This window comes from Cyprinodon tularosa, unplaced genomic scaffold (genome assembly GCF_016077235.1).
Source record: "Cyprinodon tularosa strain WSP-4 unplaced genomic scaffold, ASM1607723v1 ctg246, whole genome shotgun sequence".
Taxonomy (NCBI): Eukaryota; Metazoa; Chordata; class Actinopteri; order Cyprinodontiformes; family Cyprinodontidae; genus Cyprinodon; species Cyprinodon tularosa.
This window is the reverse complement of record NW_024038913.1, coordinates 1,021,222-1,046,253: the sequence shown is the minus strand read 5'-3', so window position 1 is coordinate 1,046,253 and position 25,032 is coordinate 1,021,222. Positions and strand designations below refer to the sequence as shown.

Genomic DNA, 25,032 nt, shown 5'->3' with positions numbered 1-25,032 from the left:
AAATGTCATTTATGCTTCCTTTCTGTTCCCAGTAATCCTTTAAGACTCTATTCCTGTTTTGCCTTTCTACTATTGTCCTTAATCTCATCCTTTATGACTCATATATTTTAAACTTCATCTATACATGTTCTAATTTTTTTTTCCTTCCACATCCCTCACATTTATCCGTATTTTTCTAACCAGTTATATAAAAAATGTCATTAAGATAGGTATGACATACTCTATTATTATTCCATTCAATTGTTCTCATTAATATTTTAACTAATATTGATTTTTGAACGTTATATGCATAAGAACCTTCCTTTTTCATCTTCATCCCACCTTTTTTTCCCCATATGTTCCGTTATCTGATTGGTATATTCTTCTATATTACCTTCTAATGTAAGAAACTGACTGGTTTTCTCACAATTTATTTAAAATATAAGCGGTTAGCTTTGTTAAAACACCATCTTGTTAATAGATAGTTCATGTCATATGTAATAATTTATTAGTCTACTTAATGGAAAATGATCGCTCCCTAAAGTAGAATCTTTCCTGACATCCCATTCACATGTACTTGGAGCATGATCGGGTATTAATGTAATGTCTAGACATGAAGCTGTACCTTTATGTAAGTTGACTCTCGTACCTCTGACCATTATTGATGCAAGCTAAAGATCTTTCATCCATCGTATCTTTTACTATACTTCCATTTTGATTAGTGATCTTGCTACTCCTATTCCCCTATTATGGGTGTTGAAATCACCACACAATTTCAATCCCCTTTAAACATTTCTATATCTATATTTTTACATGGATTATAATAATTTATTATCTTAATATTTCTGTATTTCCTATATATTTCTATGTTTATTAATTTTCAAGTTCTTTGGGTGTTGTGGCACATCCTCCTCCACAGCTATAAATGCTGTCCTGTCTTTCTGTACTATAACTTAAAGTTTTAACCATGTCAATTGGACATATATATCTGGAACTATTTCTAAATCATAAAAACATTTTTAGAATTCCTGTCCATTGACTATTAAACATCTGGTATTTGTTTGAAGAATATATAGGAGCATTGTAAATTCTATTCTTGAAAATATTCTGGGTTTTTTTTCAGTGGCATTCAAGATTAAATGAATTTGATCAGTTTGCTTTTCTTTAATATCCAAAAATATTCATGCGGCTGCTACAGTTGCCTTTATATTGTCACTTTTCTTCTTCATTTGCATTGTAACATTTATAAAAAAAAATGCCACATAAATGTAACAAAGTTTTCTTTTTTTCTCCATCATTGTAATTTCCACTGATCTACATTCATGTGGACATTGATTATTTTAGTTTGTTGACTATAGGATTTGCCTCTGGATGTTCTGACCTATGTTTGTTGTTCCGAGTTATTTGATTGGATTCTTCCTGCTTTGTTTCTTACCCTTTTTAGAGCTTCAGCAAATATTATCTTTTCTATAATTTTGATTCTTATATTTTTTTTTATTCTCTTTACAATACAACCACTATATGCTGCATTATGTTCTCCTTCACAGCTACATTCAATTTTTGCATCTTTATCCCATTTACCAAATTCATGTGGACCTCCAAATCTAGGACACCTTACTTTTTTCTTTACATTCATTTGCAATGAGCCCTATTTTTGTAGGTATGCAAAGCATGTGATGGGTTTAGAAAATATTACTGGGTTCTCAACTATTTACTACATACCATTACTACCATTACGACCATTTCAAATCATCCCGCCTTCTTTTACACGTTTACACGCTTCCTCCACGCCGCCACACCTACTGATCCTCCTTTGATGGACTTCAACAAGTGTGAAACAATATGGGGGGCGACGATACTTTTCGTTAATTCATAAACATGGAAGGCTGGGCAATTTAGCCATATGATAATCTTTGTTCTATATATATGTTCCATATATGATAAATGAAATTTCCCTGTGTTCTAAAAACATGGATATTGTGTATCATATATAGACGGTACTTCATCCATAGGTCGCTGTAGTGGTATTGTCTGAAACGCCTGGGTTTCCGTTACCGATGTGTCGACCGTTACCGAGCCTGCTTGCTTTACCAGCTCATTTGTGTGAACAATCGACACCTGCTACCATCCAAGTTACCTTTCTAATATTTAGGTTTGTTTATTTTGTCTTTAAGATAAGAATATAAAATAAATTAAGATTTTAACTTAACTTTAGAGAGATCCAAGAAAAATAAACAGACGAGAGCTACTTCTGCAATTAATTTGGTAATTACTGAAACAGGGAAATGGTGCATGCGTGACTGAAGGTGAACTAGTTTGTCCCATAACAACCTTGCACATCCATCCCGTATCCTTCCAATACATCCTGGAGTTTGTTCCTGTCTTTTCATACCATTCTGCAGTACAAAGACATGCAGAATATGCTTGGGTCATTGCTAAAAATAATCTCCAAAATATTTACAGAATGCTATATATATATATATATATATATATATATATATATATATATATATATATATATATATATATATATATATATATATATATATTTAGACTAAATAAATTATTTCATTGAAAATTTCTTCTTTGACATTCTCTATAACACTTAAAATAGCCTTGTTACTTTGTGAAGCATATATATAAGTGATACGTTAGAATATGATTGCAATTACAGTTATTATCTAAATATTGAAGTAATTCAAATGAAGAACAACGCAAATCATTTGATAGTTGAAAGAATGCGTATTTCAAGCCAGAAGATCTGGCTCCCGGAAAGCAAACAAAAATCCCACAACAAGATTCCGCGCGAAAACACGGCCCGCGCGCCCGAACTGCATTTAGCTTCCACGTTAGGAAGCATTACATACTGGCGGGTGACTGTGGAGCCGTGCTGTGGTGAATGACAGCGGGCCGACCGAGTTGTTTTTACAGTTTTTAAAGCAGTTCTATCGCGCGTGTGTTTCCCCTTTAAGTCGCTGTTTGCGATGCCAACAAAAACGTCCTTGTCTTTGCCCGAAGACGTAAAGAAGAGGTATGGTATTATTTAAAAAAATGCTAATATTAAGATAATTATGTACTTTATAACATTTCATGTTTAACACTAGCATGCCTGAAAATGTGTCACACATCGCTCTGTTAAAGCCTGTTGAATTTCACAGCTTTCTTTACCAAAGCTAGCAACAGAGCTAGCGTTAGCTTGTTCTCGTTCAGCTGGTAGTTCAGACGCTATTAGCTGCTAGCATGGTTAGCTTCATGATGGATGCGCTTCAATGTGAGATTTGGCGCCTCTCAGGAAGTTTTCCTATTTATGTATGTTTATGGCCGTTTAATGTTGCAACATAAAAGCCATTTTGCCTTTATACTTTAGACTCCTGCTGTTTTGTAATGTAACTTAATTTTAACGTGTTTTGGATACAGGCTGCTGATGCTGGGTGAAGATGGATCTACAGAGGAGGTTAGGAAAGTTTGCACCTCATAAAGCTGCATGTATGCAACCCAGCTTTCCAGTTTGAGTTTGTGCTATAATCTAACATTCCTAATAAAATGTATTTCAGGATCAGCTTAAAGAAAAGCTGCGGTTGGTGCATGATTTTCTACAGGATGATGCTCAAGACCAACTGACAAGACTTGAGGAAAAAATGAAGAGCTCTGAAATCTCAAAGGTCAGTGGTTGCTAAAGATCCCCATGCATGTGTTTTTGTTGCTGCTTAGCTACATGCTAAGGTACATCATATGAGATTTATTACAACATTTAATAGAACATTTTGATTCAGTTTTAGAGAGCCAAGACCGTATTTAAAGTTTTCTGTTAATTTGGATGAGGTCTCACATTTTATCACTCGACATTCTGTCTCTTGGAGCAGATATTTTAAATTTGATTAGATTGATGGAGCAGCGGTGGGTATCTGGTTCCTTTGCTTTAGTACTGGGCCGAGGACGCATCAAAAAGTTGCAGGATACTGGCCCTGTTATTGATAGTTCCCACATGTCTCCTGCGTTGCAGCAAAACTGCACCGTCATGATAGCACAGTAGGGTTGTCACGATACTAAACTTTTCAACTCGATACCGATACTAAGGAAAATATTCGATACTCGATACCATTTTCGATACCACAAGGATAAAAACAAAGACTCCAAAATTCTACAGAAATATTTTCATTAATAAATAAAATACAATAAATAAATACAATAAAGGTTGTATGCTGTGCACAATATTAAGCAAGCTTGATAAAAAAATTATAAAATTAAAATGAAGTGTTCCTTCCTTGGCTATCCTTTGCACACATAACAATGACGCTAGCCAAAAAGGTTAAGAAACAAAAATAATTCTCAGCAGCTGCACCGCTTACAAAAAAAAGTCTGAAACTGAAAAGTGCGTAGAATTATTCAATCACACAGTTTTCTGAATGTGCATTTTCCTCTATTCTGCACTTTAGATGAATGACTGCTTAGGTGCCACTGGTGGTGGCACTGTATCGATACTTTTAAAAACAAGTATTGTATCCGGATACAACATTTCAGTATCGATACTTTTTTGAGTTTCGATACTTTTGACAACCCTATAGTACAGTAAGCCAGATCGTAGCTCTGTTCTTGGTGAAGGAGCCATATTTGATGTAAAACAAATCAGCTTAAAAAGTAAAGATATTTTTTGGTTAAAAAGGCAGAATCAATTGAGGTGAATATGAGCAAACTATACAAATAAGAAATGATGAGCATAGTTGCCTGATATCCAGAAAAAAAAAACAAGCTATCTAATACAACTTGATATTATTACAGCTGGATATTGCTTGGATCACTTCATTTAGAGAGGATACTTTCAAACAAAGCTACTAAAGGAAAAATAACTAACGAATAAAGGCCTTTGTGATGCCGATCATAATGCTGTTTATGTAATCTGATCTACCAGTATCCTATCAACACGCCACGTTTCTGAGTCACTTGTTTTTCGGGTCTGGTGCGAACTTTCTATGGGAGGGTTAATAAAGAAATGTAGGTCCATTTAATATACAGTGCATCCACCTACCGCTTTATTCTTTGTGCTTTGTTTGCATGAATTACTGCAGTGTCACACTGTTAAGGTTCAAAGAAACCAGATATCTTCAGTAGTAACCTCAAGCTTGTTTGCTTTGTTGGTCCTGGTGTTTATTCATCCTTGTCTTATATGCCCATGGAACTGGTTTATGTGCAAGATTATGACAATATGAATAAAAGTAATTCTGCCGGAAAATGAGATCAGCATCTCAAAGTTTGTTAGCTTATGGAAACATGTAATGCTTTAAGATTGCAGGGTATATGTCTGCGTTCTCTTTGAATTTAGGGAGAAATAAGAACTTTCTGTAGCCTGGGTGCCAGTCCGAACTTAGTCCCGCCCACAAGGTTTGAGTTCGGGGAAGTTCGGTCTGGCTCTGCTCCATAGTAGCGCGAGTATTATCGCCCACTGTCAGGCGATCCAATCAAATTGTCAGGGCGGGCTTTATACGATGATGGACAGATGATCAACAGTAACGTTATCAACCACGTGACCAAAGCGCGCTTGGGTGACAACAATAATGGCTGCCGCTGGAGAGTTTGGGTGAGTAGATTCTGCTATTAGGTCTGTTCTAGAAGATATCGACAGCAAATTAATTTTAAAAGAGGAACAGAGAAACGCGATCAAGTCTCATCTTCTTATTCTAGGCGTGAAACTGCACGCTTTGATTTTTGTAGACAACAACTATGCCTCGCTTAAGATACGTCACGCACTCCGTTGCTCTTATTGGTTGTAGATCTATCCAATTGAGTACAGAGGCATTTTTTTCCTGGTTCGTTCAAAACACGCCCCATAATCACAGCTCTATGGAGCAGTATCAGACTCATATTCTGACTAGAATTGAGTCGGACTACGTCAGGCTAAACTTTCTGTGCTCCAGCTATAGAAATGACATTACTCCCTAAATCATTGCCAACTGTCGACTTCCAACAGTACCTTAAACAACCTAGAGTCTGTATCGTCACTACACAGACACTGCAGTCTTTGATTTCCACATAAAATGACGAATTCACTAATTTTAAGATGACTTTTGTCCATTGAGCAACACCCCTCTTGTTTTCTCCTTTATTGGCAGGATAAACCACTCCTGTCATTAGTTTTGTTTCCATTACAAAAATGTGCATATCTTTTAATTATTCTGCTGTGATATTTTCGTAAAATAAGAAATGGAATAAAAAACCCCAGTGTACATTTGCTCATATCTCTTAAAAACAACATGGCAGTGCCTGATGTAAACATATGAGATGTATCCATATCAGCCATGGCTCTAGTTCATTGTTGCTCTTCTTCTTTGTCTTTTCAAGGCAGTAGGTCCAGGGACTGATATAATGCGAAAAAGCTTTTTCCATTGCATTTTTGTGAAATATAAGAATTTCAATGCAACCAGAAAAACAACTTAATTGAAACATAAAAACTTTTCACAGATAATTAAATCAAAATTGTTTTTTTTTTACTGCATTGTTTCAATTTCACAAATACATGTTTCGTTATTGCAATTTGCTCAATTGGGTGGTTAATGCAGACGCATAGATTGTTCTTCGATCAGGATTGGCTGAACTTAAAAAGGATGACTGCTTTAGTTTATATACTTGGATAGAAGTGAATGTGGGGATTTTGTAGCTTTGACTTCAGCAGCAGTTTACTTTTGTGCAAAACTCTTACATCCGCTTTACTTTACTGATGAGGCTAATATAACCTTGTGGCGTGTTCCTTCCACTAAACTTTCCAATGATTATACATGGAAACGTCAACGACCAGCATGATGGCATTGGTGAAAACATTCTTGTATTTAAAAAAATATCTTTTTTGGTGAAATAACAATTTCTTCAAGCTGATTTATTGATTTTAAATGGCTGCAAACCATTATAACCATTAGCACATTGCTTGAAATGTTTCAGTTTGTCTTTCCGTCATTTTTATGGTGAAGTTGTTCTGGATAATCTTCTAATTCCTAGAGGTGAACCTCTAACCTCCTCTGTAACCTTTTTTCCTCAGGAGGTTTACATCTCCAAAGTGAAGGTGTTGCTGGGTAAAGAGCTTCATCTTGAGAACGGCTCTCTCGTGGACGGCGCTGAGCAGAACGGAAAGGCGAACGGCTTTGCAAATGGCTCCCATAAAGAGGATGAAGATGTAAATGTGGCGACAGAACAGGATGAAACTGAAACCAAGTCGCCAGCAGCTCCCAAAGGGAAGGGTGGACGCAGGAGCAAGGCAAACTCTGAAACTAAAAGTTAGTCTGGGACCTGTTTGGCATTTGTTCAACAAATCGTGGTTTTAAAGAGACTCAATTCACAAAATCTCTGACTGTTTCAGTTAATCAGAATTTATTGTTCTTTTTTTATTTTCCTCCTAAAATGTTTTTCTAGAATCCCCAAGCAGTACTAGAGTAACAAGAAACAGCGGGAAACAACCAACCATTGTGTCCATGTTCTCCAAAGTGTGCGTATAAGCCCCAATTCAATTCAGTTGGTTTCCTTCAAGAGACAAAATATGTTTCTCTCAGGAAGCGGCTGGTGTTTGAATTATTCTTTTTTTTTTTACAGTCAAAAGCGCAAATCAGAGGATCTGAGTGGAGAAGCTGTTAATGGAACAATTGAACCAAAGCAGGAAGACGACACTGAGGAGGTGATATTAGTAATCGTCCAGTTGAAAAAATAAATACCTGCTCAGGGTGAGACTTCCTGTGTTTGATAATATAACATTGTTGCAGATCCAGGAGGAGAAACGCCTCAAGGTGGATTCGGATGAAAAGTAAGTCCTATGCACCTAGATTTTTACTCCTAGAGTGAATGTGAAGCTAACTCTGTATTTGGTGTTTGCAGACCTGCTACAGAGGAGTCGAAATCCAAAACGACTAAAACTGGACTTACTGCAAAGGTATCAATGTTGGTTTTTTTGCTTTTGTTTTTTGACAAATAGTTTTACTGCAGTAGTTTCAACAGCTGTAACATTATTGACCTTTCTGTGTCTCTCCAGACTCCACCTCCTAAATGTCCTGACTGCAGGCAGTATCTGGATGACCCAGATCTGAAGTTGTTTCAAGGGGATCCCGATAACGCGGTGAGGCCGTCGCATTTTTACTCGCCCCATTACAGCACTATGTTGTTTCATTGCAAACCTGACTCTGCTCTGCTTGCCCCCTCAGCTTGAAGAGCCAGAGATGTTAACTCACGAGACTCTGTCACTGTTTGAGTCAAATGAGGATGGATTTGAGAGCTACGACCATCTGCCGCAGCACCGCATCACTAACTTCAGGTTGGCGATGCGCTCTGTATCCCAGCTGCTGTATGGATTGTGAGCTGTTGTCAGGCTAACCCTGGTGTGCTGTCTTTGCAGCGTGTATGACAAACGCGGCCATCTTTGCCCTTTTGACTCGGGGCTGATTGAGAAGAACGTGGAGCTTTACTTCAGCTGCTATGTAAAACCCATCTATGATGACAGCCCAGGCTTAACCAGTACGACTGTTACCTTTAATATGTAAACCATATGTTGTTGGCTTCTACTAAATATGCTCTCATCTAAATTTGACTTAGATGGTGTTTTTGCCAGAAAGCTTGGACCCATCAATGCCTGGTGGATAACTGGTTTTGATGGAGGGGAAAAGGCTTTAATCGGTTTCACAACATGTAAGTAGCGCTCCTGTTCCCACTAGATACTCAGTGCTGTGTATGCCACCTGCTAATATCATCTCCCCCGCCTCTCCAGCTTTTGCTGACTACATCCTGATGGACCCCAGCGACGAGTACGCCCCCATTTTCGCCCTGATGCAGGAGAAGATCTACATGAGCAAGATTGTGGTTGAATTCCTCCAGAAAAATCCGGACGCCACCTATGAGGACCTCCTCAACAAGATCGAGGTGAGCTCTGGTGTGAAGTTTGATCCGTTTCAGTGTCTCGCTCTGCAACATATAGACCAGCTCTCCCTGCTGTCCGCAGACTGCTGTCCCACCTGCAGGACTGAACTTTAACTGCTTCACTGAGGACACGCTGCTGCGCCATGCCCAGTTTGTGGTGGAGCAGGTGGAAAGCTATGATGAGGCCGGCGACTCTGATGAGCAGCCCATTATTGTTACCCCCTGCATGAGAGATCTGATCAAACTGGCAGGAGTCACTCTAGGAAAGAGGTACGATCTGTGCTCATCAGCTGAAGACGACAACCTCTAATAAACACTTTGAATTGAACGTGTTTTTCTAATCCTGTATTTATGCTCCTTACTCCCCATCTCCTCGATGTCTAATATTCCTTTAACATTTCCTAATGCAGCATGCAGCTGTACTGGTAGGTAGGCCATACTGTGACTGCATATTTAGCTTGTCTGTTGGTGTGTTGATGTGAAACATGCTCAGAATAAGATTCATACCATAGTATGTGCCAATATTTTATTTCTTTTTTTTTATCCAAACAGGGTTTCTTTATAGTCAAACTTATTTTCCTGGTAAATTTGAAATATATCAGCTGCATAAATTGGTGAAATCTGTTGCAGTCTTGAACTACAGTCTATATGTATTTTTAGACTTTGAAACAAAATTATAAAATTATTCATAAAGATGAAGCACAGGTTTTGTTTTATAGGGTATTATTTGATGTGTAAACATGAGAAATGATTAAATGCATCATTTCCAAGCTAATTAAGAGAAATTGCTCTGAAAACATATTTGATGCTTTCATTCTGTCTTAAAAATGCCATTTAAATATTCATTATAAAAAACACTTTTGTGTCTCTTGACTAGTATTTGTTATTTTAGTACATTAGCTAGTTTTTTTTTTTATATCATTTTAAGTCACTTAAGCCAGTGCACAAACATTCATTAGAGAGAAGGGCATCCTAGAATAGAATTCAACTTTATTGTATCTGCAGTAGGAAAAATGTAGCTGATTTTATATAAGGGTCAGGCTGCTCAGCTACTTTCATTAAGTGCATTTTCCATCCTGGGTGTTTTTATCTTTTCTTTTTCTTGCTTGACGCGTTGCATGGCTTCATAATGCCACCGCTCCAAATGTGATCAGACAAAACTGAATGAGCTTCTCTAAATGGAAAAACTGTGTGCTGTTGACAGGAGAGCCGCCAGACGACAGGCCATCCGCCACCCAACCAAGATAGAGAAGGACAACAAAGGACCGACCAAGGCCACCACCACCAAGCTGGTCTACCAGATTTTCGATGCCTTCTTTGCTGACCAAATCGAGCAGAATGATAAAGAGGGAGGAGCCAAACGGCAGCGCTGTGGAGTCTGCGAGGCAAGTTGCTGAAGCTCTCGTTTAAAACCAGGCCAGGTGAACCTTTTATGTGCTGCTAAACTAATGACATGCTTTGAATTTCCTTCACTCTTGTCTAGGTGTGCCAGTCTCCCGATTGTGGTAAGTGCACAGCCTGCAAGGACATGATCAAGTTTGGAGGAAGTGGCAAAAGCAAGCAAGCTTGTAAGCAGAGAAGGTGAGGCTGTCAAAGCAGGTTAAACTAAAACAACTGTACATGCCGTGTGGCTTCATTGTTTAAAGTTTTGGTATGAAGATGAGGATACATTTGGAGCTAAACTATGGGTGCATTTGATTGTTAGATGTCCAAACCTTGCTGTGAAGGAGGCTGAGGATGATGAGAATGTTGAAGAGGAAGATGCTCCACCAGAGAAGCCCAAAAAGGTTCTCCAAACGAAGAAAAAGAGACAAACCCAGTCCAAACTTGCATGGATCGGTGAGCCTGTGGAGGTAGGTTTATAGGTTTCTTTTATTGCTTAATGAGGTTACATTTATAGTCCAACGGTTTAATCTGCATAAGAGCAGACCTGAGAGAAGCCATTTTTTTTTTTTTTTTTGGAGAGACCTGCTTCTGAAGTGTCTGGTGACAAAAGCCATATTCACCATGTGGAGCACTCTTTCTTCACAGTATTCACAGTTACCATCAGTTCAATAGAACGTTGGACGTTCAGCAGCTCTTTCCAACCTGATTGAGGGGAAAAAATGATATCTAGTGTTGGCATACCAAAGTTTAATTTTTTATCATATCGGGAAGTAAAAAGGCACACCTTTCAGTCCAAAAATTGTACAAAGAGTAGGGCTGCAACTAACGATTATTTTAAAAATCGATGAATCGGCTGATTATTTTTTCGATTAATCGATGAATCGGACAAAAAATATTTTTTATATTAACCTCTTTATTCCAAAATAAACATTTTAGACAGAACAAACAAGCACACAAGTACAGGTTGCTAATTAACTGTACTAGTGCAATATGAAAAATAAATGTTTGTGTTAAAACTACGCAAACTTACATGAGAAATGTAGGTGTACATCCACAAAATATAGGGTACTTTGTTTCATAAAGCGCAAAAAAAGACAGGCATTTTTGTTTTTAAAAAGCCCCTAAGGGGTTCAAACAATACGTCCCCCGATTTCAACAAATGAGGTTTTTTTAGACTAGAAGAGTTCTGCCTTTTAAGACAGGAAAGTATAGCAGTTAAAGTTGCTACTTGAGAAAATACTTAACCATAGAGATAAAAATAGCCCTGTGATTCAAATTATAAATTGTATTTGGAATAAAAATGAGAGAACTAGGGTTGGGAACGGGGTTGGGATGGGGAAGGCGCCTCACAGCAGCAGCTGCCGCTGGAGGACAAGATTAGGAACGATACATGCTTTCACGTAAGAGTCTCCAAAAGCCGCCAGTGACACCGTAAAAAGTCGCCAGATTTGTCGCTAGTCGTTTTATTGAAAAACATTCGCTGGAGGGGTCTGAAAAGTCGCTAAATATAGCGACAAAGTCGCTGAGTTGGCAACACTGCGGGCGCTGGCTTGCTCTGCCGTAATTTTTTTCTTCCCCCGTTTCAGTCAAGTGGCAGCGATGATGGCGGCGGATGACGCATTAATCGCGCGACACAACTAATCGATGATGAAATTCGTTGCCAACGCTTTTAAAAGTCGATTTTTATCGATTCGTTGTTGCAGCCCTAACAAAGAGCTTCTCTCTTTCATCACTGCTGTATGTCACATTCTGCAACATAATTTGCAAAGCTGGTTTGCAGTTCTCAGACAGTTTAGGCAGGAGTGGGACAAAATGGTTTCTGTTTGTAAATGGACAAATACCACCAGAATTCAGCTTCCAGGCAAGGTTAGCAGAGTTCCTTTCAAACATATGCTGTTCTGCCTCTGTTTTCCAGCAGAGGGCAGCTTTAACATGGCAGTCCATCCTCCAACAAGACTCAGAGGAGGAAGGTTGTTGCAAAATGTTTGCCTTTTAGGGTTTCCCTCCACTTATCTGCAGCTGGTGTTTTAAGGTTCAATTGGGGAAGTCGGACAGATTTGTTGAAACTCCTTTAAAAAAAGAAAAAAAACTTGGTGATTCTAATGGAAAAAGCTCATGAGATTACTTAAAATGTCTTTTTTATGCAAGAAAAAAGTTATAATTCTTAAATTAACCTTTTTTTTTCTTTGGGGAAACATTCTTCAAAAACCTGCATATCTGCAAAGAAGCTTAATTAAACTGATCTCTCTGCAGACTGTGGGAAAGAGGCACTACTACAAGAAGGTCTCTTTGAATGATGAAGTGCTGGAAGTGGGAGACTGTGTCTCTGTTTCATCAGAAGATCCATCCATTCCTCTGTATCTAGCAAGGTATGACATTTCCTAAACTGCTCTGACATTTTGTTCAGTCTAAGCTGTCTCTGTTTAATGAGCTGCTCCTTTCTCAGGATCACGTCTCTATGGGAGGACAATAATGGGAAGATGTTTCATGCCCATTGGTTCCTTCGAGGCATCCACACTGTGCTTGGAGAGTCCTCTGATCCACTGGAGCTCGTCATTGTTGACGATTGTGAAGACATGCTGCTCAGCTACGTCCAGGGAAAAGTCAACGTAATGTACAAAGCGCCATCAAACAACTGGTCCATGGAGGTAGATTATAGTTTTACTGCACCTTGTTGTCTTTTTATTTTGAGCTTTTAATTGAGAAAATATTTTTGATGTTTCAGGGCGGGGTTGATGTTGACCTCAAGGTGATTGAAGATGATGGAAAGAGTTTCTTCTATCAGTTCTGGTACGATGTGGAGTTTGCCCGATTTGAGACTCCCCCCAAGATTGAACAATCAGAAGACTGCAAGTTCAGGTAAAAAACATCTATCTGTTTATCAGATACTTAAAAGTCAAACCTGTTTTCAGTTTTGCACATTATAAATCAAGGATGTATATATATTTTTATGATCTCTGCAGAGGTTGGTAATCTAGGTCCAGAGTGTAAAAAGCCTGTACAGAGATTAGTTCCAATCATTTGCAAATCTAGCTCTACAACACACTGGGAGCGAATCACCTGGTAATGTGAACAGGATGAAGGAAAAGTTGGAAGGATTTTTTACATTAACTCTGTATTTTTCCTTTAGATTCTGCGGCAGCTGCGCCTGTATTAAACAGCGAGATGAGCAGGCAACACCTCGAGCATTTGAGCCTCTGGAGAATGAGAACAATGACAACAAGGCTCAGTATGCATTAGCCTGCTTCAAGGGAGAACAATTCAGGGTTGGAGACGGCGTCTACCTGCCTCCTGAAGCCTTCAGCTTTAGGTAAGAATGTAATTTGTGTATTTGTCATTTGTTTTTTATGTAGTTTTGTGGAGTAATAATTGGGATGCTTTGTACATGTTGGGATCAGTGGTAAAATATTCAGACAATGATGAACCTGATCGACCAATCATTGACCAGCATGATTTCTTTTGTGTATAAATAAAGGTCTCAACCTATCTTGATTAGTTTAACTCATACTAGTGCTTCATGTGTAAATATTACATTACTCTTTTTACATGAGATCATTTTTAAACAAATGAGCACAATATCATTAAAACTCATTAGAAAACAATGTATTTAGTGTCTATTTTGAAGTCAATTTTTGCAGCTCGTTTACTTCTGGTTCTGGGAACTAACTTCTGATGCCTTACAAGCAGATCTGAAAGACTGTAAGATCCAACAGCATTTACTTCTTTATAGACCATAAGCTATATACATTCATTATTTTAGTAACAGGGAACCAGTGCAATGATTGGAGAACGTGTATGATAAGATTCACCGTGCAGATTTTACTCGGGCTGCAGTATTCGAATAAGATGTAGTTACCAGATTTGATAACAAGACTATTATTTAACCTACTGATAAATTAAAGGATTTCAGTTTAGTTTATTGAGGTGTTCATCTCTAAATGTGCTTTTTAACACTAGAAGCTGTTGTTTTATCATTTTGGTGCATGTACATATTGAATTGACGAGGTTTTAAAACAGCCCTGAGGAACCCCCTGATATTTTATGCTTTATATTGGATTACTAGCGTCCAAATATGGTCACAGTCGGCCAACCTTTCCAGACTGATACCCTAATTATCACCTTTTATCAATTTATTTCTGGTCATCAGTGTGAAACCGGCCAGTCCAGTGAAACGCTCCCACAGGAAGGAGGATGTGGATGAAGATCTGTATCCTGAGTATTACAGGAAATCTTCAGACTACATTAAGGGCTCAAACCTGGATGCTCCAGAGCCTTTCCGTGTTGGCCGCATCAAAGAAATCTTCTGTCATCGCCGCAGCAATGGGAAAGCTGACACAGCGGACGTCAAACTGAGACTCTACAAGTTCTACAGGTAGATGCATTTTTATTCCTTTCCAAGGTCAATTAGTTTTTGCTTGAAAGAAAGTCAAACATTTACATAATTCTTGGTCAACAACCAGGCCTGAGAACACACACAGAGGTGTCAAAGCCAGTTACCACACAGACATCAATCAGCTCTACTGGAGTGATGAAGAAGTGACGGTCAGCATGTCGGAAGTTCTCGGTCGCTGTCAAGTAGAGTACGCAGAGGACCTGAATGAATCTGTGCAGGATTACTCCAGTGGTGCACCGGACCGCTTTTATTTCCTGGAGGTATAAGTTCTCACTGCTGTTTTCCTGCTGTGGTCTCATGTTTACATAATTGAACATCACTTAAGTCTAGAGATGAACCTAGTTCTGTCCTACAGGCGTACAATGCTAAATCAAAGAGCTTTGAAGATCCTCCCAACCACGCACGCTCTTGTGCTCATAAAGGAAAAGGAAAGGGCAAAGGAAAAGGTTTGTTTTCTAAAAAAAGATGGCCTACATGCAGAGTTGTATTAATCTAAAACTCATTGCTGACTCATGTTTAACTTCACTTTTATCAGGTAAGGGTAAAGGTAAGGCGTCACAAGAGTCTCAGGAGCCTTGCTCGGAGCCCCAGGCACCGAAAGTACAGAAATATCGGACTCTTGATGTGTTTTCTGGGTGTGGTGGACTTTCTGAAGGCTTCCACCAGGCTGGTAAGTTCCTCTTCCATTTCAGGCACTAGAATGTTATCAAATTGATAACCGTTTTGCTTAGTTTCCACTTACTGCCTTCAGGTATTTCTGAGACGCTCTGGGCTATTGAGATGTGGGAGCCAGCTGCACAGGCGTTCCGCCTTAACAATCCCGGCACCACGGTGTTCACTGAGGACTGTAATGTCCTCCTGAAACTGGTCATGTCTGGAGAGAAGACTAATTCTCTCGGCCAAAAGCTGCCTCAGAAGGGCGATGTGGAAATGCTGTGTGGTGGGCCTCCCTGCCAAGGTTTCAGTGGGATGAACCGCTTCAATTCTCGCACTTATTCCAAATTCAAAAACTCACTCGTGGTTTCATATCTTAGGTGAGTGTCTACAAGACTGGCTGTATATCAGAGCAGGTAATCGGACTGAGTCACTGATTGGTTCGGATCCTTTTCTTTTGCAGTTACTGTGACTATTATCGACCAAAGTTCTTCTTGCTGGAAAACGTGAGGAACTTTGTATCATTCAAAAACTCCATGGTCCTGAAGCTGACTCTGCGCTGTCTGGTGCGGATGGGCTACCAGTGTACGTTTGGAGTCCTGCAGGTGGGAATGACGGCTTATTATCCATTCTATTGAGTTTTGTGGGGGGAAAAATGTTCTCTAAGGATTTCTTTCCTTTGCTGCTTCTCAGGCCGGTCAGTACGGTGTTGCTCAGACTCGCCGCAGAGCTATCATCCTGGCTGCTGCTCCAGGAGAGAAGCTGCCTCGCTACCCTGAACCCCTGCATGTGTTTGCTCCCAGAGCGTGCTCGCTTACAGTGGCAGTGGATGAGAAAAAATATGTCAGCAATGTGACACGGTAATGGAAACCCCGACCTGAGTAGCACTTATTGTTCTGCAAACTTTACTGAACCTTTTCTATTTTCCAACAGAGGTAACGGTGGCATCTATAGAACCATCACAGTCAGGGACACCATGTCTGATCTGCCTGAGATTCGTAATGGTGCTTCTGCCTTGGAGATTTCCTACAACGGAGAACCTCAGTCTTGGTTCCAGAGGCAGATCAGAGGCACACAATATCAGCCTATTCTCAGAGACCACATCTGCAAGGTAAGCAATATTAACATTTTTACAAAAATGCATCACTAATTACTAGTATTAATTATTGTTTTTATGACTTTTAATCTCAGGACATGAGTGCATTAGTGGAGGCCAGGATGCGTCACATTCCTCTGGCTCCAGGCTCAGACTGGAGAGATCTGCCCAACATTGAAGTCCGGTTAAAAGATGGCACCATGACAAAGAAACTACGTTACACGCACCATGATAAGAAAAATGGCCGCAGCAGCACTGGTGCTCTCAGAGGCGTCTGCTCCTGCGCTGCAGGTACATGAGGCTCAATTATCGGATCTCTGAAAAAACTAAAATAAAATGGTTAAACTTAGATTCCAAGCTGATGAAATGCTCTTCTTTGTTTTAGGGAAAACCTGTGACTCTGCCGACAGGCAGTTTAACACCCTAATCCCGTGGTGTCTGCCCCACACCGGGAACCGCCATAACCACTGGGCCGGGCTCTATGGCAGATTGGAGTGGGACGGCTTCTTCAGTACAACTGTAACCAACCCTGAACCCATGGGCAAGCAGGTATATCATGTTTTCCAGTTTTATGCCTGAATGTTGGGAAAAAGATCAGAAGTTTATTCTATGGCTCACGAAGGCTATGTTCAAAGTAAAATCTGAGATTTGGTCGCTCCCGATAAATAAACCTGAAATGTAATTCCTGTGAATCTTAATCTATTTGTGTAATCTCAGGGCCGCGTTCTGCACCCCGAGCAGCACAGAGTTGTCAGTGTGAGGGAGTGTGCTCGCTCTCAGGGTTTCCCTGACACCTACCGCTTCTTCGGAAACGTTCTGGACAAACACAGACAGGTAAGAACCAGTTCGAGTTTACCACAAACTGACATGGTTTCACAATCGGTTTAGTTTGTCAAGCTTGTGACATATGAATCGTTTCAGGTTCTTCGTCAGCTTAGTCTTTGTTTTCTTATTACTTTATTTCACCCAGGTTGGAAATGCTGTTCCTCCCCCGCTCTCTAGAGCCATCGGGCTGGAGATCAAGAAATGCGTCTTTGAAAGGATGAAGGAGGAACAGGCTACAGCAGGTACTAGGGAGAATTTCCCTTCTGCTTTTTCCTGTTGATCTCACATTTACAGTTTTAACTCGATTCTTTTTTTTTTTTTTTTATTGCAGACATCAAACAAGAAAAAATGGACGTCTCTGATTAATTTCCCCTTGTCCACATTTTAAAGGTTTTAATACTGATGACGGAATACTTAAGTGATTTGACTTTCAGCTGTCACCAAGCGGCCACTATGTTCTATGTAGTAATCATTCCATATTGAGTCTTGTTTTTATTATGCTGTTAATTGTTCAATGTGGAGTAAATTGTATGTAGATTTTATATGTAATATTTCAAATAAAGTTCTTCTGAAATTGTATTTGTGGTTCAATTGACGTGATGGTATTGCAGCTTTGTACTTGAAAATAAGGATTTGTAGATTTAGCTTGGCCGAAAATCTAATTAGAGTAGTTTGAAGGTATGCTCGTGTAACCAACTTTTTTTTTTTTTTTTTTACATAGGATTCCTGTTATAGTTTTTGGACCAGTCTTTTAAACAGAAGCTGATTAGTCACTTCATTTGGAAGGGATTAAATTGATCTCAAAGTAAATTTTGGTGTTACTGGATCAGTCCATTTGCTGCACATGTTCAGAAAGGTCCAGACAGCAGCAAACCATTTGAAAACAAACTATGCGAATAGCAGTGTTGCCAACTTAGTGCTTTGGTCGCTATATTTAAGTGACTTTTCAGACCCCTCTAGTACTTATGTCAAAAAGCATCTAGTGCCAAATCTAGTGACTTTTTTTCCTGCTAGAGACTTAGGCAACAAAAGCGGTGAACTCTGCTCTACAGGATATCCGCTTTCCTCCTACACATCCAGCTCAGCAGCCAAAAGAAACTGGCAGGTTGAATCCAGAATTTATTATTTAATTAAATTTGAATCCTAAACACAAAATAAATTTGGATAACAGCCCAAAGCCCAAAAAGGAGAACTTGAGGTTATGCTAAAATGAAGTTCAGAATTTGTCAGGTTTTTCAGCACCAGTAGAAATGAAATGCTTTAGGTTTCTGGTAGATGGCTTAAACGAATTTGGACTTCATAAAACTGGACCAACAAGACATGGAACCCCAAATTGGAAACTTAAAACTGGACCTTAAGCAACTTGGATTCTGCCCCTTAAACTCCAGTCTGATTTCAAAATGATTAGATGACTTGAGTCTCAACTTTGGACCACTGAACTACTGCCTAGTTATTTTTACTCCCTCAAAGTAAAAGACCTGACATCTTTCAATACAGGAAATGTAACGGCAGCCTATTTTTATAAATAGCTAGTGGATGCAGGTTGTGACAATTTTCTAAGTTTTTTATAACTGTAATAACTAAAACTGAAGCTTTGAATATTTTAGATATACAATCCAAAGAAAAATCCAAACAACAAAAAGTGACAATTTACTATCTTTATTTAGGTAACAGCCACATTTACAGTGAAAATCTGGCATTTGGAAAGTAGATGAATTCCTCAGTTGTTGGAAGGTCTGAAAAGAAACATTTAAAGTTAACACTAGAAAACCATACTGCTAACATAATATGCAACAATGGTTATCAACTCACTTGGCCCATTCAACATTGAGAATAAGATGATCGTATCCAAAGCCGGACACTCCTGCAATGGCTCTGGCTGCATCCTCCCTGCGGTGGAAACTGATGAAAGCAAATCCCTGCAGCAAAGAAGATGCTAGATTAGAAAACTGGAGCTTTTCTTTTCAATGGTTGTCCATCTAATTCTAACAGACACTGCTGAATGGTAATCAGCTCATTTGTGAGGATCTAATAGAGACAGAACATGCAGAAAGTGAGTACCAACCTTGGACTGTCCTGTATTCTTGTCCTTTGCCAGGTAAATCCTTGAGATGGAGCCAAATGGTCTGAAAAGCTCCTGCAAGTCAGTCTCACGGGTGTCCTCAGACAGGTTGGTCACACGGATTGTAGCGTTGTCATCAGCTGGAAGGAGAAGTCATTTAGTGTTTGATCAAAGCTGTAGCAACTGACACACTTTAACTTCTTCTCACCTCTGCGGTTCGGCTGCATAGACTCCCCTCTTCGGGTACCTCCATCCCTCAGGCTTGGGGGAATATATTTGCCAGTCTTGCTTTGTGCAGGCTGCACAGGTTCTGGTTCAGCTAATAAAAATATATATATATATATTTTGACAACACAAATCAAATAGCAAAAAAAAAAAAGAACACTGCACAAAGACCATAAGATTATAAATAAAAAAAAAAAAAAGCAAACAACTGGTACCAGAACCAGGAGCCTTGTCCTTGTCTGCAGTGGAAAGGCCAAGCTGCTCAGCCAGTTCCTTTTGCATAGGGCCCAGGGTGTCCTTGTACGGACAGCGGGTCGTCCAGTGGTCGCCTTTACAAATTCGACACGACACAATCTTCTGGTTTTTAAGTTTGTTCATGGGGTCTTCCTCCTGGTCTTGGGCATTCAAGTCCTGCAAAAAGGAATAGCATCTCAGGCAAAAGGTACACAACTCTGAGACCAGTGATTCTGCACTGCATAGCAATTCTTTCTCTTACTCCTTTGCTAAGCAATACAGCAGAGAAAGTTTCTAGACTGATTTTCAAATTGAAAGGAAAGCAACTGGAAACTTTAAACTAACTCACTATAGTGTTCAGAAGAGGATGGAGGCAAAAACTTAATTTCTGAGAAATTATTGGCTTCATTAATCAAACTTTAACTTTACTATCACTGGGTTTTCATGTGCAAGAATCTGTCTGAGAAAACTTGGCGAGAATTAAAATAAATGCAACAGATTCTCACATCTTTGCTGGAGATAAATGTCATGAAGACATCGTCGCTGACTGTAGTGGTAGCAACATTGGGACCCGGTGGATCACGCTCAGAGTTTCCGAATTTCTTCCAGTTCTGCAAAATATTTCATCACAGGAAAAGTTCACAACACCAAAATCATTGGGTAGTTAAATGCCCCTCACACCTCAGGTGATGTATACAGACCTTTCTTCTTGCAACAGCTTTGGATGCCTTCCTTGTCTCGATTTTAAAGGTCCGCACAATCTAGACAAAAATCATTTAAGAGATTAAGAGCATTGCATTGGTTCTCAACAACATGATGACCTGGTAGCATCGGTTAAAAGAAATCAACTTATATCAAAGCGCCTGGGATATAAAAACCAACAGATACTTTGAAATATATCGCAGAAAAATAAACCTAGAAAAGTGTTCTGTTTAATCATCAAATTAATCACCTTGTATTTTTTCTCATCATCTTCATCTATTTTATATTCGGTGACAGTTTTTATGTTTCCTTTGATGGTTTCCTTCGGAGATGGGAGTGTGTCTAGTAAAACAGGGGGAAATGAACATGACACATAAGCATATAGAAAACAATATGATCATTAGTTATCAGTTAAAATTTTTGATAAAACTGCTCAAGTTTCCCATCTGTTGTTACATTTCCTATTCTTTTATCCCGGACCCAACCTAAAACAATCAAAAAATATTGTAAAAGTCAGTTGACTTCATTAACATGTTTGTAATTAATGTTAAAAGTCTTGTAGAAGCAGCTTTCTGCATTTTTTAAGCGCTAGAAAACGCTTCCTCCATCACCAGAGCCGCTCTCTAATCGCCAAGTAAAAGAAACTAAACACCCCTTTAAACTACTCACTAAAATTCAATAACAAATACAATTGTAAAGCTATGTGTCCAGAACAGTCAGAATAGTAATTCCAGTAACCGACTGTCAAAAAAAAAAAAAAAAACAACACGTGGAAATGGAAGCCGACTAGCCGGGCCTTAATATCGGAGCTATGCTAACGCTAAAAAAAAAAAAATCCTCCCAACCGTCTCCTTCTTCTTCGACCTGATCGGCCCAGCTGGGCTTTGAGCTGGAAGAAAGAAAGGAAATTCGGGGTTATATTCCTAATAAAACCGTAAACACAGATAGGAACAGTGTAAAATTCTGAATGAAACTTACTCGTCGTAATCAATCGACGGCATCCTCTCCGTTAGCTTAGCTTCAAGAGGATCACCGCGAAGCAGCAGAACTCACTTCCGCTATTTACACTTCAAAATAAAAGCAAGACGTGACCCAAGTTTTTCTTTTTTTTTTTTTTTTTTTTTTTTTTTTACATAGTTTTGTCACAATAAAAGCGGACACAATAACACTAGCATGACGGTGGATTAAAGATTTTGGCTCTTTTGACGCTCTAGGTCCCTGTTATTCTACATTGAAGTAGATTTTTTTTCAAGATCCGTCTTACACAGAAAAAGTAAGTTTATCAGAGGGGCGATGGTGGGGAATTTTTTTGTCATGGGGGACCCTGAAAAAAAAAGACATTCCAGAAAATAAGGGCTAAAATCTTTTTGTGTATTAAGAGAAGCACAAAGCCAAGTTTGCAAATACCCAATCTAACAGATTAAAACTATGATCTTATCTTGATGCACCTTGAAGCTGGCTGTAAATGCATCTAAAAAAGTAAATAAATAAAATAATTCCATTTCCCCTAATTTGAACAGGCAAATAAAAAATGAGGGCCAAGGGAAATAATATTTTTGCTCTTAAAACAAAACAATCGATTTTATTAATTAGATTTAAACGCAGTACAGGGGCCAGCACTAGTCTGACAGGGGCACTGGCCCCTGTTGGCCCTTGCTTTGAACTGCCCATGTGATTAATCTTTAATAACATGTTTGAAAAAACAGAACGAATACAGATATTGAAACCCAGACTTCGTGGTTGCATTCTGTGGCAGGGTATTAAGAGAACAGTGCAGAAATCTGGCTTTCAAGGTAAGGGCTGAAAGAGACCAGAAATGAATGCATAATTAAGTGTTTCAGGGCATCAGATCAGGATGCTTTGTTTGGAGGGTTTCCAGGCCCATCACATTGAGCAGGACCCAGATCCAGATTTAGCTGGAGGAACCGTCCCTTTTGGCATAAATAGATGCTGGAGAGGTGCAGGGGAAGTCTGGTTTCTCTTCTTGTTCTCTGTCTGTCACCTTATCTAATCTAACAATATACGAGAGACTGCATGGACATTATTGAGATTCTTTAGAGAATTTAGTGAAATGTTTTTCTTCAAATGTTCTATATTTTGTTTAGGTTGAAAATGAGGGGTTGCTTTCTTTAAATCTACTTCATTTTTAAAACACATTGTAATTAAGTGTTTGTTGTTGTTTTTTTTTTTTTTTTGATTCTGTAGGGAAGGTAGCCATTTTCTTTCAATAAATGAAATCACCCTAAAACTTCCTTTTGCATTTAGTTTTGTTATATCTGATACAAAGTTTTTCATGCTCAGAAACATTCCAGTTCAACCAAACAGCAAAAAAAAAAAAAAAAAAAAAAAAAACACTTTTTCTTAACATCATATAAATTAGATGGGATGGTAATACAGAATGCAACACTTTTTTTTATTTTATTAGGAAAATTATAAGATTATCTGTTTTTACAAACATGATTGGTCAAAAAGTACAAAACTGTGTAATGTAGAAGTTCTGCAAAGATCCTTCTAGCAAAGCTATTTTCAGTCTAAAACAAGGATGTGCTTCATGCAAGAGCAACCAAGCGGCACCTCTACTTCCTCATCCAGCTCTGTTGTCTTCTAAGCTCTGTCCACAGCATACCAGTCTAATACTGTCAAACACAGCCATGTAGAGGATGGGATGGATACACATGTTCAATGTTGCCAGACCTTTGGATACTTGGTACATGTTGTAGACCCAACAAAGAGTGTGTTGGGGATATATCCTTAAATACAGATGATAGACTTGGTAGACATGATAGGGCACAAAGGAAACAGCATAGAGGACAATTACTGATAAGACTAACAAGGCAACTTTACGCTTTTCAAGCGTTGTTATGTTGGCATTTTTCCACACAACCCGAGTCACTACACAGTAAGAAGTAAAAGTTACTATGAAAGGAACAAGACAGCCAAACACAGCAAGGAATACTTTGTAAATAAAGTCAGACTTGGGGTCAGACGTTTGGTGACAGAAGGCCACACATAAAGTGTTGTTATTGTAACTGTGTTTACAAAGAGATGCAAATTTCAGCATAGGGGAGGAGATGACTCCTACAATGATCCATATGATTACACTAACGGCTTTAATATGGGATGGTTCCAGGTAGGAGCGAGTGAAGAAGGGCCATGCGATAGCCACACAGCGGTTCACACTTATGGCCATGATGAAGAAGATGCTCACATATAAGTTGCAGGTGAAAAGAAACCTCTCCATTTTACACACAGCCTCGCCAAAAATCCAGTGTTTCCCCAGGGCGTAGTAGACGATCAGCAGAGGCAGAGTGAGGATGTACAGCAGGTCACTGATGGCCAGGTTGCAGGAGAGGACGACACCCGAGTGCCAGTCGCGCCTTTCTCTGACAAACAGCAGACACAAGGCAAACAGATTTCCTGCAAAGGCCACAACAAACTCAATCCCATACATGGTAGGCAGCAGGCTAATCTGAAACTTCTCACAGTCAGAGAAGTTGACCGACATCCTGCTTTCAGCTCAACACAACCCTTTAATAAAAAATAAAAAAACAGGAGTTAAAAAAAGTCCCTACCGATGTTCTTTGCTAGAGCCTAGAAGCAATACAATGAGCTGCAGCTTACCCAGATGCAGACATGCAAATATGCCAAAGTAAAGCTTTGATTTACTAATTCATTGATGAGAAGGTTGAGGGTAGAAGTCGCTCCTTAGTCGTCCAATGCTGATCTGAGTGACAGAAGAACAGCAGAGTCATTTCCTTGTGCCCCTGCTTGTGTTGTTAGAAATGCAGAAGGAAAACTGCAGTGACGACACCAGAAGCATCAATCTGAAAATATTGCTATGAAAAAAAAACACTGTTTGAAATAGAACTAGAGGCACAATAGATGAAAAGTACTTATTTATAATGAAAATTCTAGCAGCAACCAGGGCTATAACCAGAGGAGACTGTAATGTTCAGCTTAGGCCCAAATTTGGCCAAATGGTTGCATCCATCAAAGGAACAGTTATGGAACAAACTGCCAGCTCATGTTAGGGGCTCTGCAACCTACAAAAGTTTTAAAATCTTATTGAAACATTGGTTGAAAAATAGCCAGACCCACACTCACAGGTGAATTGATCCGTTTCCTTGGGGTCGTTAACCTAATTTTATTGTGATTTCATATTATTGGCATCTTATCCGTTTGTGTTCACTCTGCTGTCTCCCATAGTGTCATGTTTAACGTTCACTGTTCTTACCTGCCTTAGGAAATCGGATGCAAATGACCTGTTAAAGCATATTTATATTGATGCTTTAAGCTGATATGTTAATAAATGTGCATTTTCCTAATTCAAATAAATAAAAATTAGTTTAAAAATGCACACTCTAAAAACCTTTTGTACCTATACAGGTTTGTCTTTGCTTTGTTGTGACTTCTGGTGAAGAAATAACAGTATTTCCTAATAACCTTGTCCTGGCTGACCAGTTTTTAAATGACATCTGACAGAGCATCCCACCCTTGAGAAGCAAATTCAAAACAAATTTCAGGGAAATCTCTTCAGTTTTTTTCAATATTCCTGACTTTTAGAAAAATATCTGAAGGTAGAAAAGAATC

The 25,032-nt window shown here is 39.0% G+C and overlaps 3 protein-coding genes across 4 annotated transcripts; 1 reads left to right on the top strand and 2 right to left on the bottom strand.

Annotated features, from left to right (window-relative positions):
- Positions 1-2,781: 2,781 nt before the first annotated feature.
- dnmt1 (DNA (cytosine-5-)-methyltransferase 1) lies at positions 2,782-17,798 on the top strand. 2 transcript variants are annotated; one of them, XM_038287895.1, is made up of 35 exons: positions 2,782-3,010; positions 3,397-3,433; positions 3,534-3,641; positions 7,007-7,241; positions 7,378-7,450; positions 7,555-7,636; positions 7,722-7,762; positions 7,834-7,888; positions 7,988-8,071; positions 8,157-8,266; positions 8,348-8,466; positions 8,545-8,637; positions 8,717-8,868; positions 8,948-9,135; positions 9,276-9,290; positions 10,070-10,250; positions 10,349-10,446; positions 10,571-10,718; positions 12,505-12,620; positions 12,698-12,899; positions 12,977-13,110; positions 13,382-13,561; positions 14,399-14,623; positions 14,712-14,904; positions 15,000-15,090; positions 15,180-15,314; positions 15,396-15,678; positions 15,762-15,903; positions 15,992-16,158; positions 16,232-16,409; positions 16,490-16,685; positions 16,780-16,943; positions 17,112-17,228; positions 17,365-17,461; positions 17,551-17,798. In XM_038287895.1, the coding sequence occupies exons 1-35, from the start codon at positions 2,964-2,966 to the stop codon at positions 17,583-17,585; spliced, it is 4,521 nt and encodes a 1,506-aa protein (XP_038143823.1). In that variant the 5' UTR covers positions 2,782-2,963; the 3' UTR covers positions 17,586-17,798. The 2 variants fall into 2 exon arrangements, with proteins under 2 accessions (XP_038143823.1, XP_038143824.1); XM_038287896.1 differs by lacking the exon at positions 9,276-9,290 and having other exon boundaries at positions 2,783-3,010.
- Positions 17,799-18,862: 1,064 nt separating this feature from the next.
- eif3g (eukaryotic translation initiation factor 3, subunit G) lies at positions 18,863-21,532 on the bottom strand. Its single transcript, XM_038287801.1, has 10 exons — positions 21,421-21,532; positions 21,288-21,331; positions 20,693-20,784; positions 20,442-20,501; positions 20,247-20,351; positions 19,722-19,917; positions 19,490-19,600; positions 19,285-19,421; positions 19,032-19,138; positions 18,863-18,955 (listed from the first exon to the last, which is right to left on the bottom strand). The coding sequence occupies exons 1-10, from the start codon at positions 21,441-21,443 to the stop codon at positions 18,940-18,942; spliced, it is 891 nt and encodes a 296-aa protein (XP_038143729.1). The 5' UTR covers positions 21,444-21,532; the 3' UTR covers positions 18,863-18,939.
- A 1,306-nt stretch (positions 21,533-22,838) lies between these two features.
- On the bottom strand, positions 22,839-24,200 carry p2ry11 (purinergic receptor P2Y11). The gene is made up of 2 exons (XM_038287978.1): positions 24,064-24,200; positions 22,839-23,970 (listed from the first exon to the last, which is right to left on the bottom strand). Exon 2 carries the CDS (start codon positions 23,945-23,947, stop codon positions 23,027-23,029), a length of 921 nt encoding a protein of 306 aa, XP_038143906.1. The 5' UTR covers positions 23,948-23,970; positions 24,064-24,200; the 3' UTR covers positions 22,839-23,026.
- Between the last annotated feature and the right edge of the window lie 832 nt (positions 24,201-25,032).